This window comes from Cupressus sempervirens, chromosome 5 (assembly GCF_028749045.1).
Source record: "Cupressus sempervirens isolate cs-2001-9-10 chromosome 5, ASM2874904v1, whole genome shotgun sequence".
Classification (NCBI taxonomy): domain Eukaryota; kingdom Viridiplantae; phylum Streptophyta; class Pinopsida; order Cupressales; family Cupressaceae; genus Cupressus; species Cupressus sempervirens.
The window spans coordinates 913020631-913041330 of NC_143122.1; the positions used below are offsets into that span (position 1 = coordinate 913020631).

General features: G+C 38.6%; 1 protein-coding gene across 1 annotated transcript in view; it reads left to right on the plus strand.

Annotated features, from left to right (window-relative positions):
• UTR7 (UDP-N-acetylglucosamine (UAA) transporter family) overlaps nt 1–20700 on the plus strand; it is a 130182-nt gene that overhangs the window by 66302 nt on the left and 43180 nt on the right. Inside the window, exons 4-5 of the mRNA XM_089832892.1 lie at nt 11681–11791; nt 12009–12167. Of these exons, the coding sequence (XP_089689018.1) occupies nt 11681–11791; nt 12009–12167 (270 nt within the window). The remainder of the gene's footprint in view (nt 1–11680; nt 11792–12008; nt 12168–20700) is intronic.

Here is a 20700-nt window from a genome sequence, read left to right on the forward strand (position 1 = left end):
AATAATCTATCTCAGAAGTTTAATCACGTCCCAATATATATATTCAGATCTATTTTAACAGCTTAAAGTATAAAATACAGCAGCAACCAAAACTGATATGAAATACTCAACCGGAAACACCAAACTCTCACAAAAATACACCCGGAAACTCACAAATCTGCACTATTCAGCACAAAGGCAAACTCTGTATGAGCATGCACATGGAATGGCTTCAAACTCCCGTCCTTAGCCTTCCTGGAAACCTGCAAACTCCCGTTCTTGGGTCTCCCTGGAAACCTGCAAACTCCCGTTCTTGGGTCTCCTTCTCCACAGGTTTGGCAGCCTCTGAAGAATAACAAAGAATGAGCAAAAATCAAGTTCTGGAAATCCCCCCAAAATGCCTCCAAACCTCTTTAAAAAGGGCATAACTGTAACTCACGTCCAAGAGAGGTTAATGAAACATATTTTAATAATAATTATCATTTATTAGTCCAACAGTTTCCAAAGATTAACTCCCTTTTTCCGTAACTTCACTTTCTTGGGCCTGCCTGTCTTAGTAAAGATTATCATTTTTTAATTATTTGAAAAGGGGACATGACACAAAACATCCTTCTTGATGATTGATGAGCTATAGTGACGTATCTGGAATAGTCTTAGTGAGAAAAAGTTTAGTCTTAGTCTTGCTAACATGGAAACTATTTTCATTATCTGGAATAGCATTCACTCTGTGATCTGAGTATTAAATTATTTTTGAAATTTTATTTTTTATAACTTGCTTACAACTGCAGATACGTTTGCTTCATCATCTTGCCTTTTGTATGAGTCATAAGATATGTTTATATAGACTCCTAGCCTTGGAGAGGCTTATGAGAAATTTGATACAATGCTTGGGTAGATGAAGCATGCCATTAATAGTAGGTATCCTACTTCCAAATTCAATGAAGCATATTCAGCCCATTGTGATGCTACAGTAGAATACATCGTTTCATTTGGAAACCTATGTTCTGAATCCCAACAGATATGCAAGCAGGCTTGGGAGAGTGCTTTAATTTCCTTATGAAGAGGTGAAATAAGGGCTCATGAAGGCTCTTTGGAAAATGCATATTGATGGGGAGTCTACTTACTTTGCACACAATGGCCAGCCTTTGTCAATTTCCATGCTCTAGTATTCAACAAATTTTTGGCAAGGACAGATAGAGCTAGATTAGCTCAAACAGGCCTGATTGGATGATGGATGTTGTGTGTTAAGAATGTACTAGATCTGGGGATACTTGCCACTTTTCTCATTTCACAGGTTATTATTTCCTTTGCTGCAAAGAAGAATCATTCCACATATAGTTTCATTCAATCAGTCAAGAGGACCAACCTTGCTTCTCATTGAACAAAGAAGTTCGAGGACATGCGTAGTGTCTTGTGGCTTTAGGTATCTAAGACTTTGGCCACATGCTGGTTGATCATGAAGATGTCACACATTGTTGATGAGGAAGCACAAGAGGGATTGGTTGGGGTTCCATTGGATGAGACAGCCCCTCATTGTGGTAGTGACTCAAACTTAAGAGTCTGATTTTGATGTAGTGTTAGTAGATTCTTACTAGGGACAGCTGCATATTTTCTATGTTTTTTCCATTTTGTAGTTGAAACATGTAGCTTTTAGGCTTTTTGTTGTAATTAATATACATGCACATTGCAATGAAATCAATTAAACTTTTTTAATTTGTCTCATGTCCCCAACTTGAATCACCTATATGAACATCAAAAAATCATCGTACTTGTCAGCCGACTGGATGGTCCCAGTGGTGTTTCTGTAGCCGACGGAATGATTGTCGTCGGTGTTTTGTATTTTGTAGCCGACGGGTAAATAGTTTGTAGCGGATATAATGTTTGTGGCCGACGGACTCCTTCGGGAAGGTTTGGCGGATAGTATTTATATTCCATCTGGGATCATTGTAAATAATAATCATCTTCTATCTTCTATCATTAATCTTATCAAGCATAATGTATGTCTGGCATATGCGAATATAATTCTGCTATTCTGTTCCATTGTCTGTATGCGTTGATTTCTTTACCAGTACGGTAAACATTTGGCGCCGTTGCCCGATGGACCTGGTATGCAGGTAGGTGGATGGAAATTAAATGCCGAATTTGTTGAATAAAAATAAGAACACAGTGAAGGATAAAGATGAGATTCGCGCAGCTCAAGCTAATTTAATTCTGGCACAGCAGGCAGAGCGCCGAAGGAGATTCCAAAAGCTTGCCGACGGAAACCGAAGCGCAGAGGAATTGCTGGAGGAGACTCGATAGCGAGTGGAGTTGGTGGAAGAAGCACAGGAGGCGTTCTTGAAATTGTGTTCGTTGAGGGAAGAGAATTCAGACGGAAGAGCATCAACTCGCACGGCTCGGAGTGTCGAGGGAGCACGAGCGTGGAGTGACCTCTTCGTCCAGGATACACTTCCATGAGAGACAACTTCAGAAGATCCTTCTTCTTCACCAAGGTTCGCAGCTGTTGAGACCTCCGGTGTGGGAGTTCAAACCTCCGGTGTGGGAGTTCAGACCACCGGTGTGGGAGTGCAGACCTCCGGTGTAGGAGTTTAGACCGTCGGTGTGGGAGTGCAGACCTCCGGTGTGGGAGTTCAGACCTCCGGTGTGGGAGTGCAGACCGCCGGTGCGGGAGTGTAGACCTCCGATGTTGGAGTAAACAGCGCCAGTGTTGCAGGACCGAGCAATGCCTGTTTACAGAATCCAATTGTGATGGCGGGACCAAAAGAGAAACTGCCGAAGTTCAATGGTGATGGTATGGCCGATCCCATTCGACATTGCAAAACATGTGAAACGATCTGGAAGGAAAATGGGATAACTGATGAAGACGACTGGATGAGACAATTTCCGGCTACCTTACGAGGTGTAGCAATTGATTGGTTGCCTAATACAGATCCACAAAAGCTAAACAATTGGGATAACATTAAAAAGGAGTTTCTGGCAGAATTTAAACTGTTGCAGGATGATAATGAAATTGTAGCAGAGATCTTCAATACTAAGCAGGGGAAGAACGAAACCATCTGCGTTTACGCCAAGAAATTAAAAGACTTGATAAACAAAATGGAAAGTAAGCGGATAGACAGACTTCAGAAAAGATGGTTTGTGGAAGGCCTACGCTCGAAGTTGCGGAGGAAAATGAAAATTGTGCCACCGTTGTCATACACGGAAGCTTATAATAGAGCATTGAACCTCGAAAGTGAGTAGAAAACAAAGAAGAAGAACACTAGCTCATCTGATTCGGATGACGACGAGCCTGCCGGAGAAGATAGCAGTGACGATGAAGGAAGTAGCAAGAAGGTCTGCGCTTTACAGAAGGACATGATCCGCATGATGGAGTTTAAAAACATGCAGAAGGAGCCAAAAGGCAGTGAGCTGTGGTGCACGAAGTGTAAGACCGACGGTCATACTAAAGGATCATGTCCAAAGAACCAATTCTGTGACATTTGTCAGATCATGGGCCATTCGACAAAAGAGTGCCCCTTTAACATGAAGAGAAGAGGATCTTCGCAGGTGTTTCTTACGGAGGAGGCTTCCCCGTCGGATAGTAGCGGAAATACGAATAGTGCAGGTGCCACATCCGGAGGATACAGGAATAATAGCAAAGGGTAAAATAACAACAACAATACAAATAATAACAATAATAATGGGAGCCGAAGTCGAACTCAGTATGATGCAAATGGACGGCCAATCATTCAATGCCGAGCATGTAATTTGTGGGGTCATTTTGTGTGGGATTGTACAATGGCAAACACACTGAAATTATTATGTAGATAGTGCAGACCCGGCGATCACGAAGATTCCAAGTGTCCAAAGTCTGGAGTAAACTTGATCACTGTCGACACGGATGTAGAGGAGGTTCTGGCAATTACACGGAGGCAAGCAGAGGAAAAGAGAAAATTGGGGGAAGCGCAGGCGAAAATTGCAAAGGTATCGTTGGCGGGGACATCTCAGTTGAAGGACATCACCGACACCTTGGCAAGGAACTTCGCAGAACAAAACATTGTACGACAAATCTTACAAACGGAGATATCGGTCAAGATAAGTGACCTCCTTCTCACAATGCCCCAGTTATGGATGGCCATTCTAAATCATACGCCGTTTTCGAAAGCACCGGAGGACAAAGGAAGGGACAACAGGGAAGTGATGACAACAAACCCAATGCTGCTGGCACTCACATCCGGATGGCATCTGGCAGTCATCGAGATGGGGATTTTGGGAAATGTTCTGACAGACACAATTGTTGACGGAGGGTCTGGTGTGAATGTGTTGCCGGAGGATACTTGGAAGAAGTTGGGAAAGCCGACGCTGTGGCCACCTACATTCCAATTGCTCACGGCGGACCAGTACGGGATCAAACCGTTAGGAACCTTGAGGGCGCAACCGGTAACCATTGGTACACAACCATTTTTATTGGATTTTGTGGTCATTCCATTGAAAAGAAAAGGATATGATGCTATTCTGGGACGAGATTGGTTGGTGCAAGCAAAAGTAAAACATGATTTGAAACGAAATACCCTATCAATGGAGCACGGAGGCAAAAAATTCATAATTGACTTGCACACACAAATGGTAGGTGAGGAGGCAGCATCGTTAGACTCAAAAGGTGAAGGCGACAGTGACGACGAAAGAAATGACGACGAAGGAAAGAGGAGAATGGAACCGGACGAAGAAGGAATATTGAGACTAGACGGAGGATCGAATGACGACGACCTAGACTCCGTGAATGGCCTTTACCATTGGCAAATAGAAGACTACGAACTCTTTCTGAGTTGTAATATGCTAAAGGTTGACGAAGGTGAGAAAAAGGAGGAAAATGAGTGTCCAGAGGAATACAGAGAAGCAGATGACGCAAAGGAGGTTACGGCTGAAGAAGGGAAGGACATACAATATAGACCTAGAAAAAAGAAAAATTCCATCGTCCGGTACCGGTGAACGGACCGCACAAGAAGAAAAGAATGCATCGCACCATAAAATTGGTTGAAGGGTGCCGACAGCAAGGAAATAAGTTAGATGTGCGACGACCGCAGGCACAGTGGGCAATGGAGGTAACACAGAACAGACATAAGGCGTGGCATGACAAACTCAGTAGGTTTCAGCCGGGGCAGTTGGTACTCAAGTACGACGGTTGGGATGAAATCAAACAGGAAAGGTTTAAGGCAAGATGGGTTGGACCATATCAGACCCGGGAGGTCGGCGACAATCGGGTGATAAAATTGGAGACATTGGACGAGCAAGAGGTGCCTCTGGTAGTCAACGGATTTAAATTGCAAATATATGGTGCCAGGAAGACTCCGTCGCTGTCATAGAATGGCTGGTTGACTCCGTCGTCGTTGCAGAATGGCGACGCCTGGAGGCAAAATTGAGGTGCTGTCTTTCTATTTTATTTTATTTTTTAACAAAAAAAAATAAAAAAATTTTTTTTGAAAAAAAAAATTAAAAAAAAAGAAAAAGCCTCCGTGGGAGGTGCCCCGCGGGCACTTGGTTGCGGGAGGTGTTCCGCGGGAGGTGCCCCGCGGGCACCTGTCCGCGGGAGGTGTTCCGCGGACCTCCTCCGCGGGAGGTGCCTCGCTGGCACCTATCCACAGGAGGTGTTCCGCGGACCTCTTCCGCGGGAGGTGCTCCGAGGGCACCTGTCCGCGGCAACCTGGCTGGACGTCCTCTTTCTGTGGAATTGTTTGGTCCGCGGGGTCATCTTGCTAGATCTCCGCCTTAAATAATTTCATCTGCGGGCGTTTTTTTTAATATATACCCGTGGGTCTCAAATCTCGGGAGTTTGTCCTGCCGCGAGAGTTTGTAAATATTGTTTGGCATTGATTTTTTTTCCGCGGGGCTTCCATTATTCCGTGGGTGATCGTTTGTGATCTGTCTATTATCTTCCCGCGGAGACCTTTCTTGTCCGCGGGGTGTGCCTTTTCCTGCGAAGTTCTTCATCGGGCGCCGGTGGAGTTTGTCCACATCTCTCAGCGGAGTCTTTTTTGCATTTTCCCATAGATTGCCCTGCGGCTTTGCATTTTTTTTCCAGGCGCGTTAGTTCGGCGGTTTTTGGAGAAGCCCGGATTTAATGCGATTTGCAACAAGCAATTTCGGAAGGAATAGATTGTTTGATTATTTTCATTGCTGGAAGAATTATTGAGCTTCTCATTCTCGGAGGAGTTGTTTCAGCCAAAGATTGTTGAAGTGAGGAGAGATTGTTGAGTTTGTGTAGAAGTTGGGTCTGAGGGGTTTTTAAAAAAAAAAAAAAAACGATGACAGAATCAAATTGTTCAGAATGAGTTACAGATGATGCCAAAGGAAAGGGGACGTATCAGTGGTTGCCAGAAAGAGTATAGAATCGGTAGAAAATGACAGAAATGGTGTGTTCCATGCAGTTTTGTGTGGGTTTCGAAGTGCTAATTTGGTCTTGGCGGCGAGGGGCGCTGCCCCTCAACCCCGCTGGGGGCGTTGCCCTTTGGATCCCCAATCGTTGCGAATATTAGTTGTGGGAGTCTGACCAATTGAGAAGAGTTGAAGTTGCTGCAGGCATCGACTTTCTGTGTACCAGAAGCACTGGAAGTAGGTGTTGGCCGGGAGGTTGTCTTGGTGGATGTGTAGAGAGCTCGGGAGGAGCTAATCATCCAGTTGGAGGTAGTGCAGCAACACTTGGCTTAGGGTACCGAGGAATTGAAAACAGAGAAAGCAGCATAGGTGGCTATCAAGGTCAGCTTTATTGAGGAGGCAGAGTGTTGTGTTAGCCGAGGCTATAGGCACGGGACGAAGTGACAGTGATGTGTCAGTAGTAGGTTTATTTGGTTGTAATTAGTTCGTTAATGTATTTTGTTTGTTAATTTGTTTCAGATATTTTGTAATTGTCATTCGGAGACGACTTTTCTTTTTGGGGGGGGTGGTGTCAGCCGATTGGATGGTCTCGATGACGTTTCTATAGCCGACGGAATGATTGTCGTTGGTGTTTTGTATTTTGTAGCTGACGGGTAAATAGTTTGTAGCGGATATAATGTTTGTGGCCGACGGACTCCTTCGGGAAGGTTCGGCGGATAGTATTTATATCTCGTCTGGGATCATTGTAAATAATAATCATCTTCTATCTTCTATCATTAATCTTATCAAGCATAATGTATGTCTTGCATATGCGAATATAATTTTGCTATTCTGTTCCATTGTCTGTATGCGTTGATTTCTTTACCAGTACGGTAAACAGTACTCATAAGACATCATGATTTTCTGAAAATATCGAACCTAAGAAGTGAATTGCTACTAAGTACAGAGGTATTCTAAAGGAGTGAGAAGATGCAGAGGACATAATGAGAATGTTTCAATTCTTTTTGCATCACCAAATACTCCAATTTCATGTACTCTATTAAGAGAAAATTGTATTAAAAGACCTTAGATATGTTATTGATGATAGGGACTAATATATCTAGAGTGAGATAAGTTTGAAAGGAAGAACCGTGAAGGAGTGACATCATGGGCACATACCAAGATTGACCCAGAGTGACTAGGCAACAACTCAAGACTTTAACAGTCATGTAGTTGCCACAATCCATCATGTTAGTATCAAGCATTTCTGGACTAAACTGTTTGTAACTTTTCATCAGCTATATTTAATGATGAAAAATTACACATAGTTTAATCCAGAAATGCTTGATACTAACTCAAGTCTTTATGTTATCAACCACAACTGAAGAGCATCCATATTGATAATCGTCAATACTTATAAACTCATGGCATATCAAAGGATCATCTGAAACTCTCAGGTTTCCTTACATAATTTGGAGCGGACCATATGACTAGACAAGTCAAGCAAATATAGTAAAAAAAATACAATCTTGGATCCCTTGGAAAGGATCAATAATGAGCACAATTGACAAGTAACAACAATAACTAAAAGGACTTCTTGGAGGTTGCAATGAAGTTGGTTGACTCCCTACATAGGATGAAGATAGTGATGACATAGCTCCAAGATTACACACCCAATAAAGTTGGCAGCCATTGCATACCATGGTACCTTCGAACAAGCAATAGTATCTGTTCTTAGCAATTGAAAGTAACGATTATTAGTCATGCGATATTCTCTTTATCTATTAGCAATTTTACAAAGATGAGAGAAGCAATGCTTCCATCCAATATCACAAATAAAGAACATTGAGAGAAGCGATTAAGTCATGAAAACTATTGTGAGAGTGTTGGTGTTAGTTGAGTGCAATGGGTTATGAGTGATCTATTTTACATGTCAGCATGGAAGGAATATGTATAATGAATGGAAACATAGTTATTCAATGACTTATATAAAATTGGTTAAGGCGAGAATAATGTCTATTAACAAGTTGATTTTCATAAGGAAAGGATGCTGTGTTTAGTATATACAGACTGATTCGATATACAGCGGTTAATAATTAACATGATGTGGTGCGTTTAACATAAGGGAAAGAGGTTGATATCAAGACGTCTCTGTATTATTCCACAAACAAAATATAATAAGGCATTTGAATTTGTTCTATCAGTATCAGGGATAGCATTAGAAGTAGCATCATCGGTAGAGAGAAATATTAATAAGAATAAAATAACTCAAATCTGCAATTTCTTGGTGTCACCTACTATCTATATATTTTGTATAATAAGTATTTTGACTTTCTATTTGGATTCCAGTTCAAAGGTATAATATTAATATGTGGCTGCTTATATAGATATACATATAGTTTTAGATAATATGGTAGTGTTATAACATGCATACTGGTGTAATATGCATTTCATTAATAGTTCATGAATTATATGGTATATAGAATTTATGTGTGAAATATCATTTATGTTTCCTGTCTGCTGCAATTAGACATGGTAGGGGAAATGAGGGAGTCATAGGAGGGAAAATGGTGATGAGGTCAACTTGTAAGCAGGCCACCCCATGGTATGTGACTGAGGAGTTCCATTGGGCCAAAGGGGGACAAAGGGGGACAAAGGGACTGCCTTTGGCTCAGGAAGGAGGGACTCTCCGGGCACCTTGTTGTGAATGATTGTCATGACCTCTATCATAGTGAACCAATGCATACGAGTACTCAATCATTGAGAAGTGAGGTAGAAGTGACAAGGATGGAGAAAATGTTAATAGGACAACACACTAGGTATGCCACCTCATATGTATGGAAAGGGCCACACGAGGCCAAGAGGGATGTTATATCTGCTCTTGGGCCTAGGGTAAGGGGTCTCTTAGGCATCTCCTCAATTCATTCCGCCTTATTACTCCTATGGTTGAGATATCTTATATCTGATTCAAACAATCTAGTAATCTAATATGTGTATATTTCTAACTTAAGAATGTTTAATTATGAATTATGATTACAATGTTTCCTAAATTGCTTGTTGGATCTCAATCAAAGAAAAAGGTACCCCTAAGACCCTACTAGTTTTTATATAGAAATTAAAATCTAAGGCAAAATCTAGGTTCTCCTATTTTAGGGATATTGCAATTTGTTTATCAAAATCTCAATTCAAATCTAATGTTATGTATTTAGTTTCTACAATGTCTATGATAAATGCCTTCAATGCTATCATATGAATATTTGAATTTTACATATATTTTTAACATTCTCCTTCTTCCTATGTTCCATGGGAACATGTCCCTTATCCTTGAATCCCCTCTCCTGTCCTGGGTATGAAACAAGGACGCAGAGGTGGGATTCCAACGTCCTCTTTCCATTTTGGGGATGCTTCCGAAACATTGTTTTGGGCATCAGAGGAAACTCGGGGATGGATTCGGGTGCATGGGACAGTTAGGCTGTCCCCTAACTGTCCCTAGACCCAATTTTGTCCCCTATTTCCCTACAAGTAAATATACGCCATTTTTAAATACTGATTTTATCAATTTTTTTTTAATGATGGACGGGCCTTACATAGGTATTACTCTCAATTTAAAATTACCAAATGCTAGTTGGAGGCTAAAATGGTGAACCCTCCTGATTTGATTATTATGTCCATATGATTATGGAGTTGAACTTCTATGTTATTGTTTACTGTTTTGTATTTTTTCATGCATGAAACTTGGAGCCTTTGCATATTTTCGCTATATGTATGCCATATTTTTATACTGAAAGCATTTGAATTTCATTATTTGCTATGTATTCATTGTATTAAGCTTCTAAAATGTCTATGGTGAATGGTTTATCAATGTTCTGATATGCATATTTGAATTCTCTCTCTCTCTCTCTCTCTCTCTCTCTCTCTATATATATATATATATATATAAATTCTCTATTTTTGAATAACCTTCCCCTAAAATTTGGCTTTGAACCATACCCATCCTAGAAACATGTTCCCGTCCTGGAAACTCTGTGGAGCAGAGCATTTAGTTAATTCTTATAGTCATCCCCTTAAAATGGCCTCCCAAAAAAACCTGCTTTGGCCCTATTGCCCCTTGGCCCCCTATTGTCCCCGTCCTAGGAACTTGCTGGAACATAGAATTGTACTCTTTTCTTAATGCTGTATCTATGAAACTGATCCAACATATGACTTCAATTTCTGAAATTCCTTTCTTTTATAAATTACATCTAACATTTTGAAGTTGAAAATCAAAACTTGAAATAAGTTTTGATTAATGTCACTAATATATGGCAGACCTCTGTGATATGTCTGACCAAAGTTGTATTTTTTGAAGTATTCGTTGATCTTTAATATTTTAATAATGTATAAAATAACTGATCTGGGGTCCATTCTTGAATCTCTATCTTGCTGCCTCTAGTTCTACTGCATTTTCCTTTTCTATGTTTATCTTTTTATTTTCCAGAATACATTTTCTGAGGATTTTCTGTGTGTGTGACTAGTGTACAGTTGAGACACTGTGTATCGTAGAGATTGTATGTGTAAATACTTCATATTTTCTAGAGAAGATGGACATTCTATCTTCATTGTTCCTAGCATTGTAATCAGCTGTCCAAAAAATTTGCTTCTCATGATAGTGGTAGGATTCTTTTGAGGGCAATCCAAAAACCTTGAACAAAAATGGCATCAGAATAATAGCCAGGCCTTTCTGGTGATGGATCTGCTCGTTGGCGATTGTCAGACTTGAATAATTGATTTAAGCATTTATTTTAAAGAATCAAAGGAGTTACAACCGAGGGATTGATCTGTCAGAGTTTTGTGAATTGTGAGGAAAACAATTGTTGTTGTCACTGTTTAAGCCGGTGCTTTATAAAGTGCTCCTTTAAACAATGTTTTTATTCATGTTATCTTGGTGCATTGCACACTGATATGTACTGAAGATGTTGTTGCATTTTAGTTGGATATTGGAATCTTTTACATTGTATGAGATGCATCTATCACCATTTCTTAGAATGAACAAGTTTTATTTGTTTATCTTAGAAATTACTTAAATAAACATTTCTTTAATAATTGAACTTCCTAGCTCTATGACTGCAAAAATTGAATTTCCAAAAATCCTGTAAATTAAATGCAATGAAAAAAGTAGCAGTCATAAATTTAGCATAGATGTTGCTTTTGTATTCTCTATTAAGAAGAAACAATGAAATAGATAAATTGCAAACCAAAGTGCCTGGTAGTAGTTTCATATCCTAGTGAAGATGCATGTGACAAGAAAATATCATAATTCATGTAATAACTAGGTTTATTGAAAATAAAGTCATTTTACAATGAGGGATTTTTGACATATTGTTAATTGCAGGTCTCATTATCGGTAATCTTGACAGCCATTGGTGTGATCATTGCGGCTTTGGGAGATTTCTCATTTGATGCTCTTGGATATTCCTTGGCACTTACTTCAGTTTTTTTTCAGGTTTCTCTTTAAACTACTAATTCTAAACTGTCTGGTAATAGAATACATTCATGCATGTCTATTTTAGTAATTCTTTTTACAACTAGGGAAAAGCATACATGGGTGTGCCTCCCCATGAAAAATATATAGCTGTATCTATTATCTAAGATCTTGTCAAGGGAAATTTCAGTGATTTAACCATCTTTGACAACTACTAATTACAACTATTGTATTGTAGACAGCATATTTGATATTAGTTGAAAGGTCAGCTGCAGAGGATGGGCTTTCATCAGTTGAGCTAATGTTCTATAATTCTTTTCTTTCACTTCCATTTTTGGTGTTCATGATAATAATGACAGGAGAAATATCTCTTGCTACATCTGTTCTACTTGAAAAGGTCAGTTGTTACATCCGTGTTTGTCAACTTTTCTTTCAGATTAGATTAGTGGTGTGTGTCTGTTGATCTTGAGATTCTTTTGCAAGCTTTGCCAATCATGTCTTTTATTGTAAATTTTTGTACATTTGCATATGAAGATTGTCTTTATTCATTTGGTGACTACTGCATGATATCAGTCTGATCTTATTCATCAATGTGTTTTATTTATTCCAAATCTGTTAGATAGCTTTGTTGAAGTGCCACAGTTAATGTGTTTTCTCAGAATTTGCTTTCTACATTTATGCAAATCTTGGATGATGATAACTATATGCCTCTAGATGATAACAGGCTGCTTTTTCACTGTTGTGGGCATCACAAGAAAACAAACCCTTATTGGCACCCATGAGGATGTCAGATTTAAGTTTACGTTTTCATTTTTGTTCATTTTTTGTCCAAAGTATGTGCCCACAAATTCTCATATATTTTATTAATAATGTTGGGAGTATGATTTCTGGCAACACAAAATTTAGCTCTCCAGTGCCACTATATGCAATAATGACATGGGATGTCAATCACTGTTTGTTCGCTATGGTTTGCAATAACATGTTTCTGGTATGATTTGATTAAATTAAACAAGTCTGAATTTAGCGCATACTTTAGTTAGTGAAGCTGGTTTTAAAGAGAAGCTAGTTTTGCATTCTTACTAAATGGGACCAAGGTTACAATACGAGTATGTGTTAGCTTATTTTCTTTTTGAATTTGTGTTAGCTTCTCCATTGTTCAGTTAGGTTCAAGAAGGTCACTGTTCAGGAAAAATTCTCACTTAGATTTGAGCATGTTCTATAGATTGTTTTCTTTTGGCTTACAGGTGGAGATTGTTTTCTTGTATTTCAGGTCTCTCTGTCCATTCAGTAATGTTGTTTATATATTCCTCGTTCCCATAGAAGTTATTCATATCTTCCTGATCTAAACCAGAATTTAATCTTGGTGAATGAGACCTTAAAGGAATCAGTTACTTGTGAATATTATAATATTATTTATATCTTCCCAGTCTAAACAGACTGTATTTTGCAAATGATCAGTTCATTAAAAAAGAAAGTCTAAAAAGGATCCAGTCTTTCATAAAGACAAAATACAGGGAACTGATTCATTTCTCTGTCCTGTGGATAAAAATTCTTAGAAATTCTTGCTCCTTCCACAGGCTTGTAGCCATACGGTAGATATAATATAACTTAAATGTAATCTCTTTTTTTAACTGAAATATCTAAACGTCTAAATGTACATACTGCGAGAGTCTAGAAATTATAATCCCAAACTTGAGGAAATTGAAATTCATCAAAGAAACAAACAGGCAGCGCCTCTTTTCTCAGGTATGAGTTGATAATAGTGGATTGGCTCTGTGATATGTAATCATCCACATGGTTCTTTTCTTTTCCTGTGTGAGTACTTTTGCTGCCGGGATTATGCACACTACCTTCCTCTATGAACTCATTAGCAAATCAATAGGGAGTAGCTTGCTTGAGCTGAGCCCTGTATATTGGCATTGGACATTGATGAAAATCAGATTAGTATAGCATGCAGAACCTTTTGAACACTCCTTTCAAATTTGACAATTGCATCATTGTTCATGTGGCCAAGCCATAGCAATTCTGTCATGAAAATGGATGATCATTCATGCGCTTCTGAAGGGAGATAATTTTTTTATAAGAGTGTGATTATTGAGGTGGGTTTTAGGAACTACATTAATGTGATGATGGGGATAGGTGTGGTTAGGGGAAGGATAGGTGTGTGTCATGCAGTGTTTTAGATTCAGTAGAGTGTGTAGTGTGTTAGTAGGGATTGCAATACCTTTGATAGTTGAGGGGAATGAGAGCCCCCATGGCTTGGACATGTGCATTGAGCTCGACCCTTAGTGGCATTTAAGTCAACATGGCATGTTCTCTCTAAAGGCTATTGAGCAAGTAGATGATTGCCCTACACTATTCACACATTTCAGTTGAGAGTTGGACTTGGTTTCGCTGACATACTGCATAAATAGAGAAGATAGCCAAACCAATTAAACTGAGCTGCTGGGGCATAGGGATTATAAACATTTTCATGCAAATAAGGGGAAAAATAAATGGTTACAAGGCATTTATTTCTAACAATCCCAATGAGATCATGGATAAGATCAAGATTTTTTCTTTGCTAGTGGAGATGTGATGGGAATAAGGAGGAAGAAAGGTGATGTTAGAAAACAAAGTTGTACAATGTATTCCTAAGAAGATAAGTTCAGGAGGTTTTTTAAAACTAAAATGTGTTCAAGGGCATACATAGAGAGATGGTTTTGGGTGGATAAGAGATGAGGATGTGGGTGAGACCATTACCATAGATATGAACTATTTCTCCTTGTGAACCTCATTCTAATATCTAGGTTTAGCAAACAGTGTGGGTAACTCCAATGTATTAGCGTAGTTGACCATAGTTAGCATCTGCAACTCTGCAGTGGTGGTGGGCTTGTCTAAGGTTTACCATTGTTCTTAACTGAGATGGGAGATTCGTGTTGCCTTTGTAGACACAAAGCTTCCCTATTTGGTCTTGTGTCACAACTTACATAGCTAGAAAATCAGCAGCTGTGCTGTGGTAATGTGTTTTCATGATTTGATCCAACATCTTCTAGAAAGTCAAGTTTCTTACTTATTCAGTAGATTACCAGATAGAACTATTGTTTAGGTTCACATTAGGTTAGGGATAAAGTATTTCAACCTTTAATTGTGAATGAAGGTTTAGTGACATGAAAGGAAAATCTGGAAACCAAAGATCTCAGTTGTACATGCAAGAAACCATTGCCAAGGTTCCAGGCATTGTTTTAGATCAATTGTCTAAATGATCTTGGAATAGGGCAGAGAGTTCTAAGACCTGAATACCGCTGATTCAAGAAACAAGCTACTAGTTCCTCTTAATATTGACAGCCCTTGGGCAATACATCATTGGTGATGCTTTCTTTTGCTTGATCTTATTCTAAGTTGCCGATTTGGGTTCGGGGATGGATTCGGGTTCGGGGTTCGGGTTCATGGGTTTGGGCAAATTTTGTTTTCCCATTTGGGTTCGTGGGTGGGTTCGTGAGTGTGTATATATATATATGCAAAATAAAATAAAAACTCACATAGTTGTAAAAGTAAAACTAAGTCATTCCATAGCATGAATATATCAATGTTACTTGATTATTGATCAATGCCAAATGTCAAAGATAAACATTAAATACTCACTCATTAATCTATGCTAATGTTGTAAATAAAATCATACATTGAATTACTAAAATGCAAAATGGAATTTCAAAACATAGACTACTTCATCAGATTGATAGATAATAAATTATGACTTAATAAACTTTGAAACTGTGAAACATGGTGATAAATCATAAATGACTCAATGAGTCAATGACAAATGTTTAAACATAGTTTATCAAAGATGCAAATGCCCTTCAAGGGTCAAATGGGTCGTCAAAATATGAGGGATCAGTGGCTTCATCCTCATCTATATCATTGACATTTTCCTCATCATTGGAATCCAAACCAGTTCCACTAGCCCAAGATGCAGCCACATCCTCCTCCTTGTCCTCCTCAACATCTAGCAAGGCAATTCTAGATATATCTTGGACAGTCATATCCAAGTCAGAAGTCTCAGGTAGTACATCCCACAACTTCTCTGGTCCCTTCTTATATCCTGGATCCTTGCGTGATAGGATGCACTAGTTGTTGTGAATAGTTAGCAAGTCCTCTGCTTTCTTTGAACCCAACCGATTACACTTCACTGAGTGGATAAAGGAGTATGTACTCCAATTCCACTTAGCAGCAGAAGAGCTCGCAACCTAGAGAGACAACCAACAAATTTAAAAAAATTGGCTAAGTAATTTTACAATACAATAGGAATTTAAGAGTGCTAATTTGACAAGCTAAGTGGCCATAAGAAAAGGAAAAAAACTTAAATACATGTGACAAGATCTTAATGGCAAGAGGTTGGAGGTACATGTAACTTTCCCCATGTAAGTACCACCATCTAATGGCATCCAATCTACTTTGGTCATTGATTGCATCAGGTTCTGCATTTTTGCCTGAGACAAAATCAACAAACTCTCTCTTAACATTTGATGCCACATTAGGATCACTAAAGAGCCTATTAAATGCCCTCTTATACCCAGCAGCAACTTTAGGATCTCTATATGGTGCCACTCTACCAGGAATAGCAAGTATCTCACTGCTATAATATCTAGGAGAAAGTGCATATGCCAGGAGGTGTAAAGGTGTAGTCATCTTGTTCCAACGATGTAGAACAATTTTCTCCACCTTAGTGTACAAGGTATCAGGATCTTGCTCTCTCCTCTGAATGACTTGGGATGTTAAATGATGTACATGTAAGTTATCTTGATGTAGTGTTAATAACTTAATTAAAATCAAAAATCAAAATCTCTCAATAAACAAGGATAAAGTATTGTATCAAAATTTAAACTTACTGATTTCATTCTTTCTAGCATGGAGTCCATGGCATCATATATGTTCCCCAAACAAGGCTCATCTGTGTCGGCATACCGAAGCATAGACATGATGGGCTCGGTGAGTTCTAATGCATATTCCACCCTATTCCAAAAATCATCACTCAAGATCAATCCTTTATAGTTTTGGCCTTTTTTGTATCAGCTTGCTTCCATCCACTCCATTTGTTGCTAATAACCATTTGACCCAATGCCTCTTTCACCCTCACAGGTCGTCTAAGGATGATTGTGTGTGAAGGAAACCTTGTTTCAGAAACCTATTACCATGTTAATTCAAATTGTAAGTTAATATGATAAGTTGATAACACAAAACTTTAAGAATATGTATTAAATTTTGTAAAGTATGACACAAAAATTAAAATGATAAATGAAGCTAAATAAAGTTTAAAATTTACCTTCAATAATTCCAAGTGGGAGAAAGTTCTGAAAATTGCTTGTGACATATGGTGGTTTGTCACAAACATTTGGATCTGCTCAGCCTCCTCATACACATTTTTCATCCATTCAATTTGGCTGCCCATTGTTTTCATCAACAAGTTCAAGGTGTGGATAGTGCATGGTGTCCAAAAGATATGCTCATATCGTGCTTCTACCAAAGCACCTGCAGCCTTACAAACTTTAGCATTATCCGTTATTACTTGGACAACATTGTTAGCTCCCACGGACTCTATGGATTCAATGAGAAGTTGGGCAATAAAAGTTGCATCCTTTACTTGTCCTTCACAATCAACCGCCTTCAAAAACATTGCCCCCTTGGGGCAAATAGCAATCACATTTATTAATGGACAGTTTTTGCAATCTTTCCATCCATAATGCCCACCTCGTTTGGATCCAAAAATCTCTTATTGGATTGAGGAGGTTTTCTACATTCTTTCTCTCCTTATGCAATATGGTGGTTCTCAACTTTTCATATCCAGGGGATCGGTAACAATGAGGTGCATCATTTATTGCTTTCACCATCTCGCTCCAATAAGGGGATCTCACTAGATTGAATGAAACACCATTTGTAATGAGGCAACGCCCAATCTTTATGTCAGCAATTTCTCTCTTGTTATTTTTCAAATGCCGTATCTAATGGGCCTCTCTTGCGGGATGCGGGTGTTTCTATTTCATTTTCATCCATAGATGGGGTAGGTAGGGAGGGATGTGGCCTACTGATTGTTTGAGAGGGTGGTGTTGGTGGTTTTTGCTTTGACTTATCTTTTTTTTGCCTTTGACACTAACCTATTAGCCTCTTGTTGTTCTTTTAACATGCCTGCTATTTGAGGAGTCGGCAACCCTTTTTTACCTCCCTTTGGGGGCCCCTCACACATGGAAATCCGTTGATCTGGTTGACCTATCAAATGATGTTTAACTTGGTAATAGGAGCTTTTATATTGGTTTTGGCAAAAATTGCATTTCCATATATACCCTCCCCCATCGGCACATTGCTCAATTCTTGTTGTATAGTTCCACAAAGGAGAGCCTTTATCAATTTTAAATCTTTGGGATCCCACCCCACCCATTGAACCCTGACTACTCATTCTTGGATTCTTGCAATCTATAAAAACAAATTTAAATTTTTTTTCAAAACTTATACAAAACTTGATAAAAATTTAGAACAATAAAAAAAAAAAAAACTAAAAACAAACTATGAAAGAAGCAAAAGGAAGGATCAAATGCATACCTGGAACACTCAGCACTGATTATTTGAAGGATTTGAGACTCCACAAACAATCTCTACAACATTCTCTTCAAACTTGCAAAATGGCCACACCAAAATGACAAAGCAAATAAGAGATTAGATGAATGAAATGCATCTAATAGGCCTTACTTTAGGGTTTGGCAAAAAAAAAAAAAAAAAAAAAAACATATTTTTAATGCTGTTTTGGGCCCCACCTACCACGGGTCCGCCTGGATTCACTCGGGTCCGGGTAGGGTCCGTGTTTTGGCCTGCAGGTCCGCCCGGTTACGTGCCAAAACGCGAACCCTGCCCGGACCCGTCGCAGACCCGAGCTCGAATCCGGCAACGTAGATCTTATTTAAATATAAAAACAATGTTCTGACTTCAAATGCTCGAAGAGAACTTAAAAACATTATTGTTCCCCAAATTCTTATTTTAATATGTTTTAGTGGTGTGCTACCTAGAGATCATTTAGGGCGATTTGATTCACACTTACTATTTTTAGTAACTGATTTGGATGTTTTTCTCATACTTACTATTTATATTAAGTCAACGGGGTAATCATCTGGAATCATATCTATATTTGGAAAGTGGATGGCTTATTGCACGAGTTGATGTTTGTAATAATCAGGGGCTTAATGATTTAAGTTAAATAACTAAAGTCAAAACAACTTCAAGTTTAATAATATTAATTATGCCAAATGACTTTATGATATAATCACAGAAAGGGGGTTGAAGTGTATTTAAGTCATTTTCATAAAGTGACTTTATATAATGACAATATATACTCACCTTAATTAACAAAACTCTTCAGCTTGTTAGAGAACCTACTCCATAAGGAGGAATTAAAAATAAAGAATGATTTATCCCTCATTGAGCATGGAGTTTCACTTGGAGTTTGAGGAGTCTTTATAAACAATCCCTGTCTTCCTTTCAGAGCGTGTTATGAGTTTATGTTATTAAGATAATTTCTCCATTGTTGCTATTTTTCAGTGACTGGAAAGTTCTAAGGACGGAAACCCTTGGAACCAAGAAGGTTTGGATGGAAACTCACTCCTTCAATGATCCGTGGATTCATATGGATTTGACATCTGGACTTAATGGTGGAGTTTTGAAATCAAATAATCAGGTTGAAGAAGATTTTCCTTCAATCCAAAATATGAATGCTGGAAGCCATTTGATCATGGAGAAAATGGGTCATGAAGTCTCAACAAAGTCTGAAATGATGGTGAAGTACTGAAGAAGAACTCGATGCAGCTATAAGGGTAATTAAATCCTATTCTCTTGTGCAAAATCAGAAATATACTGTTTGCAGGAGTCTTGGTATTAGCTGGGTGAATAGAGCAGTGTGGCATTGTCTAAAGTGGTCGAACCCTAGCAAAAATGGAGTGTGGTGTACTAACCAGGCTTTAGGTTGAGAGCACATAGTTAACAGCCATGCTAAACTCTTAGCTGAATTTGGGCGACTCCTAGAGCACATTGTGCATACATCTCCACTGATTGCTCATGGCCGAGTCTGCATTTTCAACTTATATGGCTGAGATAATCAAGTGCAAACAACTTTATGACTTCTCACTGTATTCTTCAGCTTCACAGATAGAGAATCAACTGTTCTGAAATTTGTCTACCAAACTGTAACTGAGTAGTGGAATGTGTAACTGATCCTTTATATGTTTTATATTGTTTGTAAGTTGTCCAAGAAAAAGTTGTTCTATATGCAAGGAGTGGTTGCCTGCCAAGTGTTTGACAGAATTCATGAAGTTGAAATGGAAATCTGACTTTGCATGCCAAATGTTTGTTGTTAGGTCTCTACTGAACACATGATTTTATTAGTTTTCTATTCAAATACAACGGTTTGATAAAATGCCTATGCAAGGAACTTCTCAAACATAAATTTTCAATATCTTAATATATTTTTAAAAATAAATTACACACGCATACACAAACACATTGAAAATTTGTATACTACAGTCCTGTTTTTTTGGCTCCTTAGGAAACGTCCCAAAAATGTGTCCCCTTTCGTCCCCCCTTCCTCGTCCCCACCCTTGAAACGTTGTGGGACAAGTATGTAGGTGATTATGGAAGGGATGAAAACAATGAAATTAGTTTATTTACACCTACTTTTAGATCGAGATCATCTCCTTGATCTTGTAGAGATTTATTTAGGGCTTTGAGGAAGAAGAAAGAAGTAGACACCCTTACCTTCAAGCTCTCAAATACTAAGGACACCCTAGAGGCTATGTTAGTGGCACTTCATGAAACTGAAAATCAGATAGACGAGTTTGGTTAAAAATATATTTATATTGATAGACCATGGTTCTAACTTTAGATGTTTGAGGCTTTAAGTTTTTATAGATTAC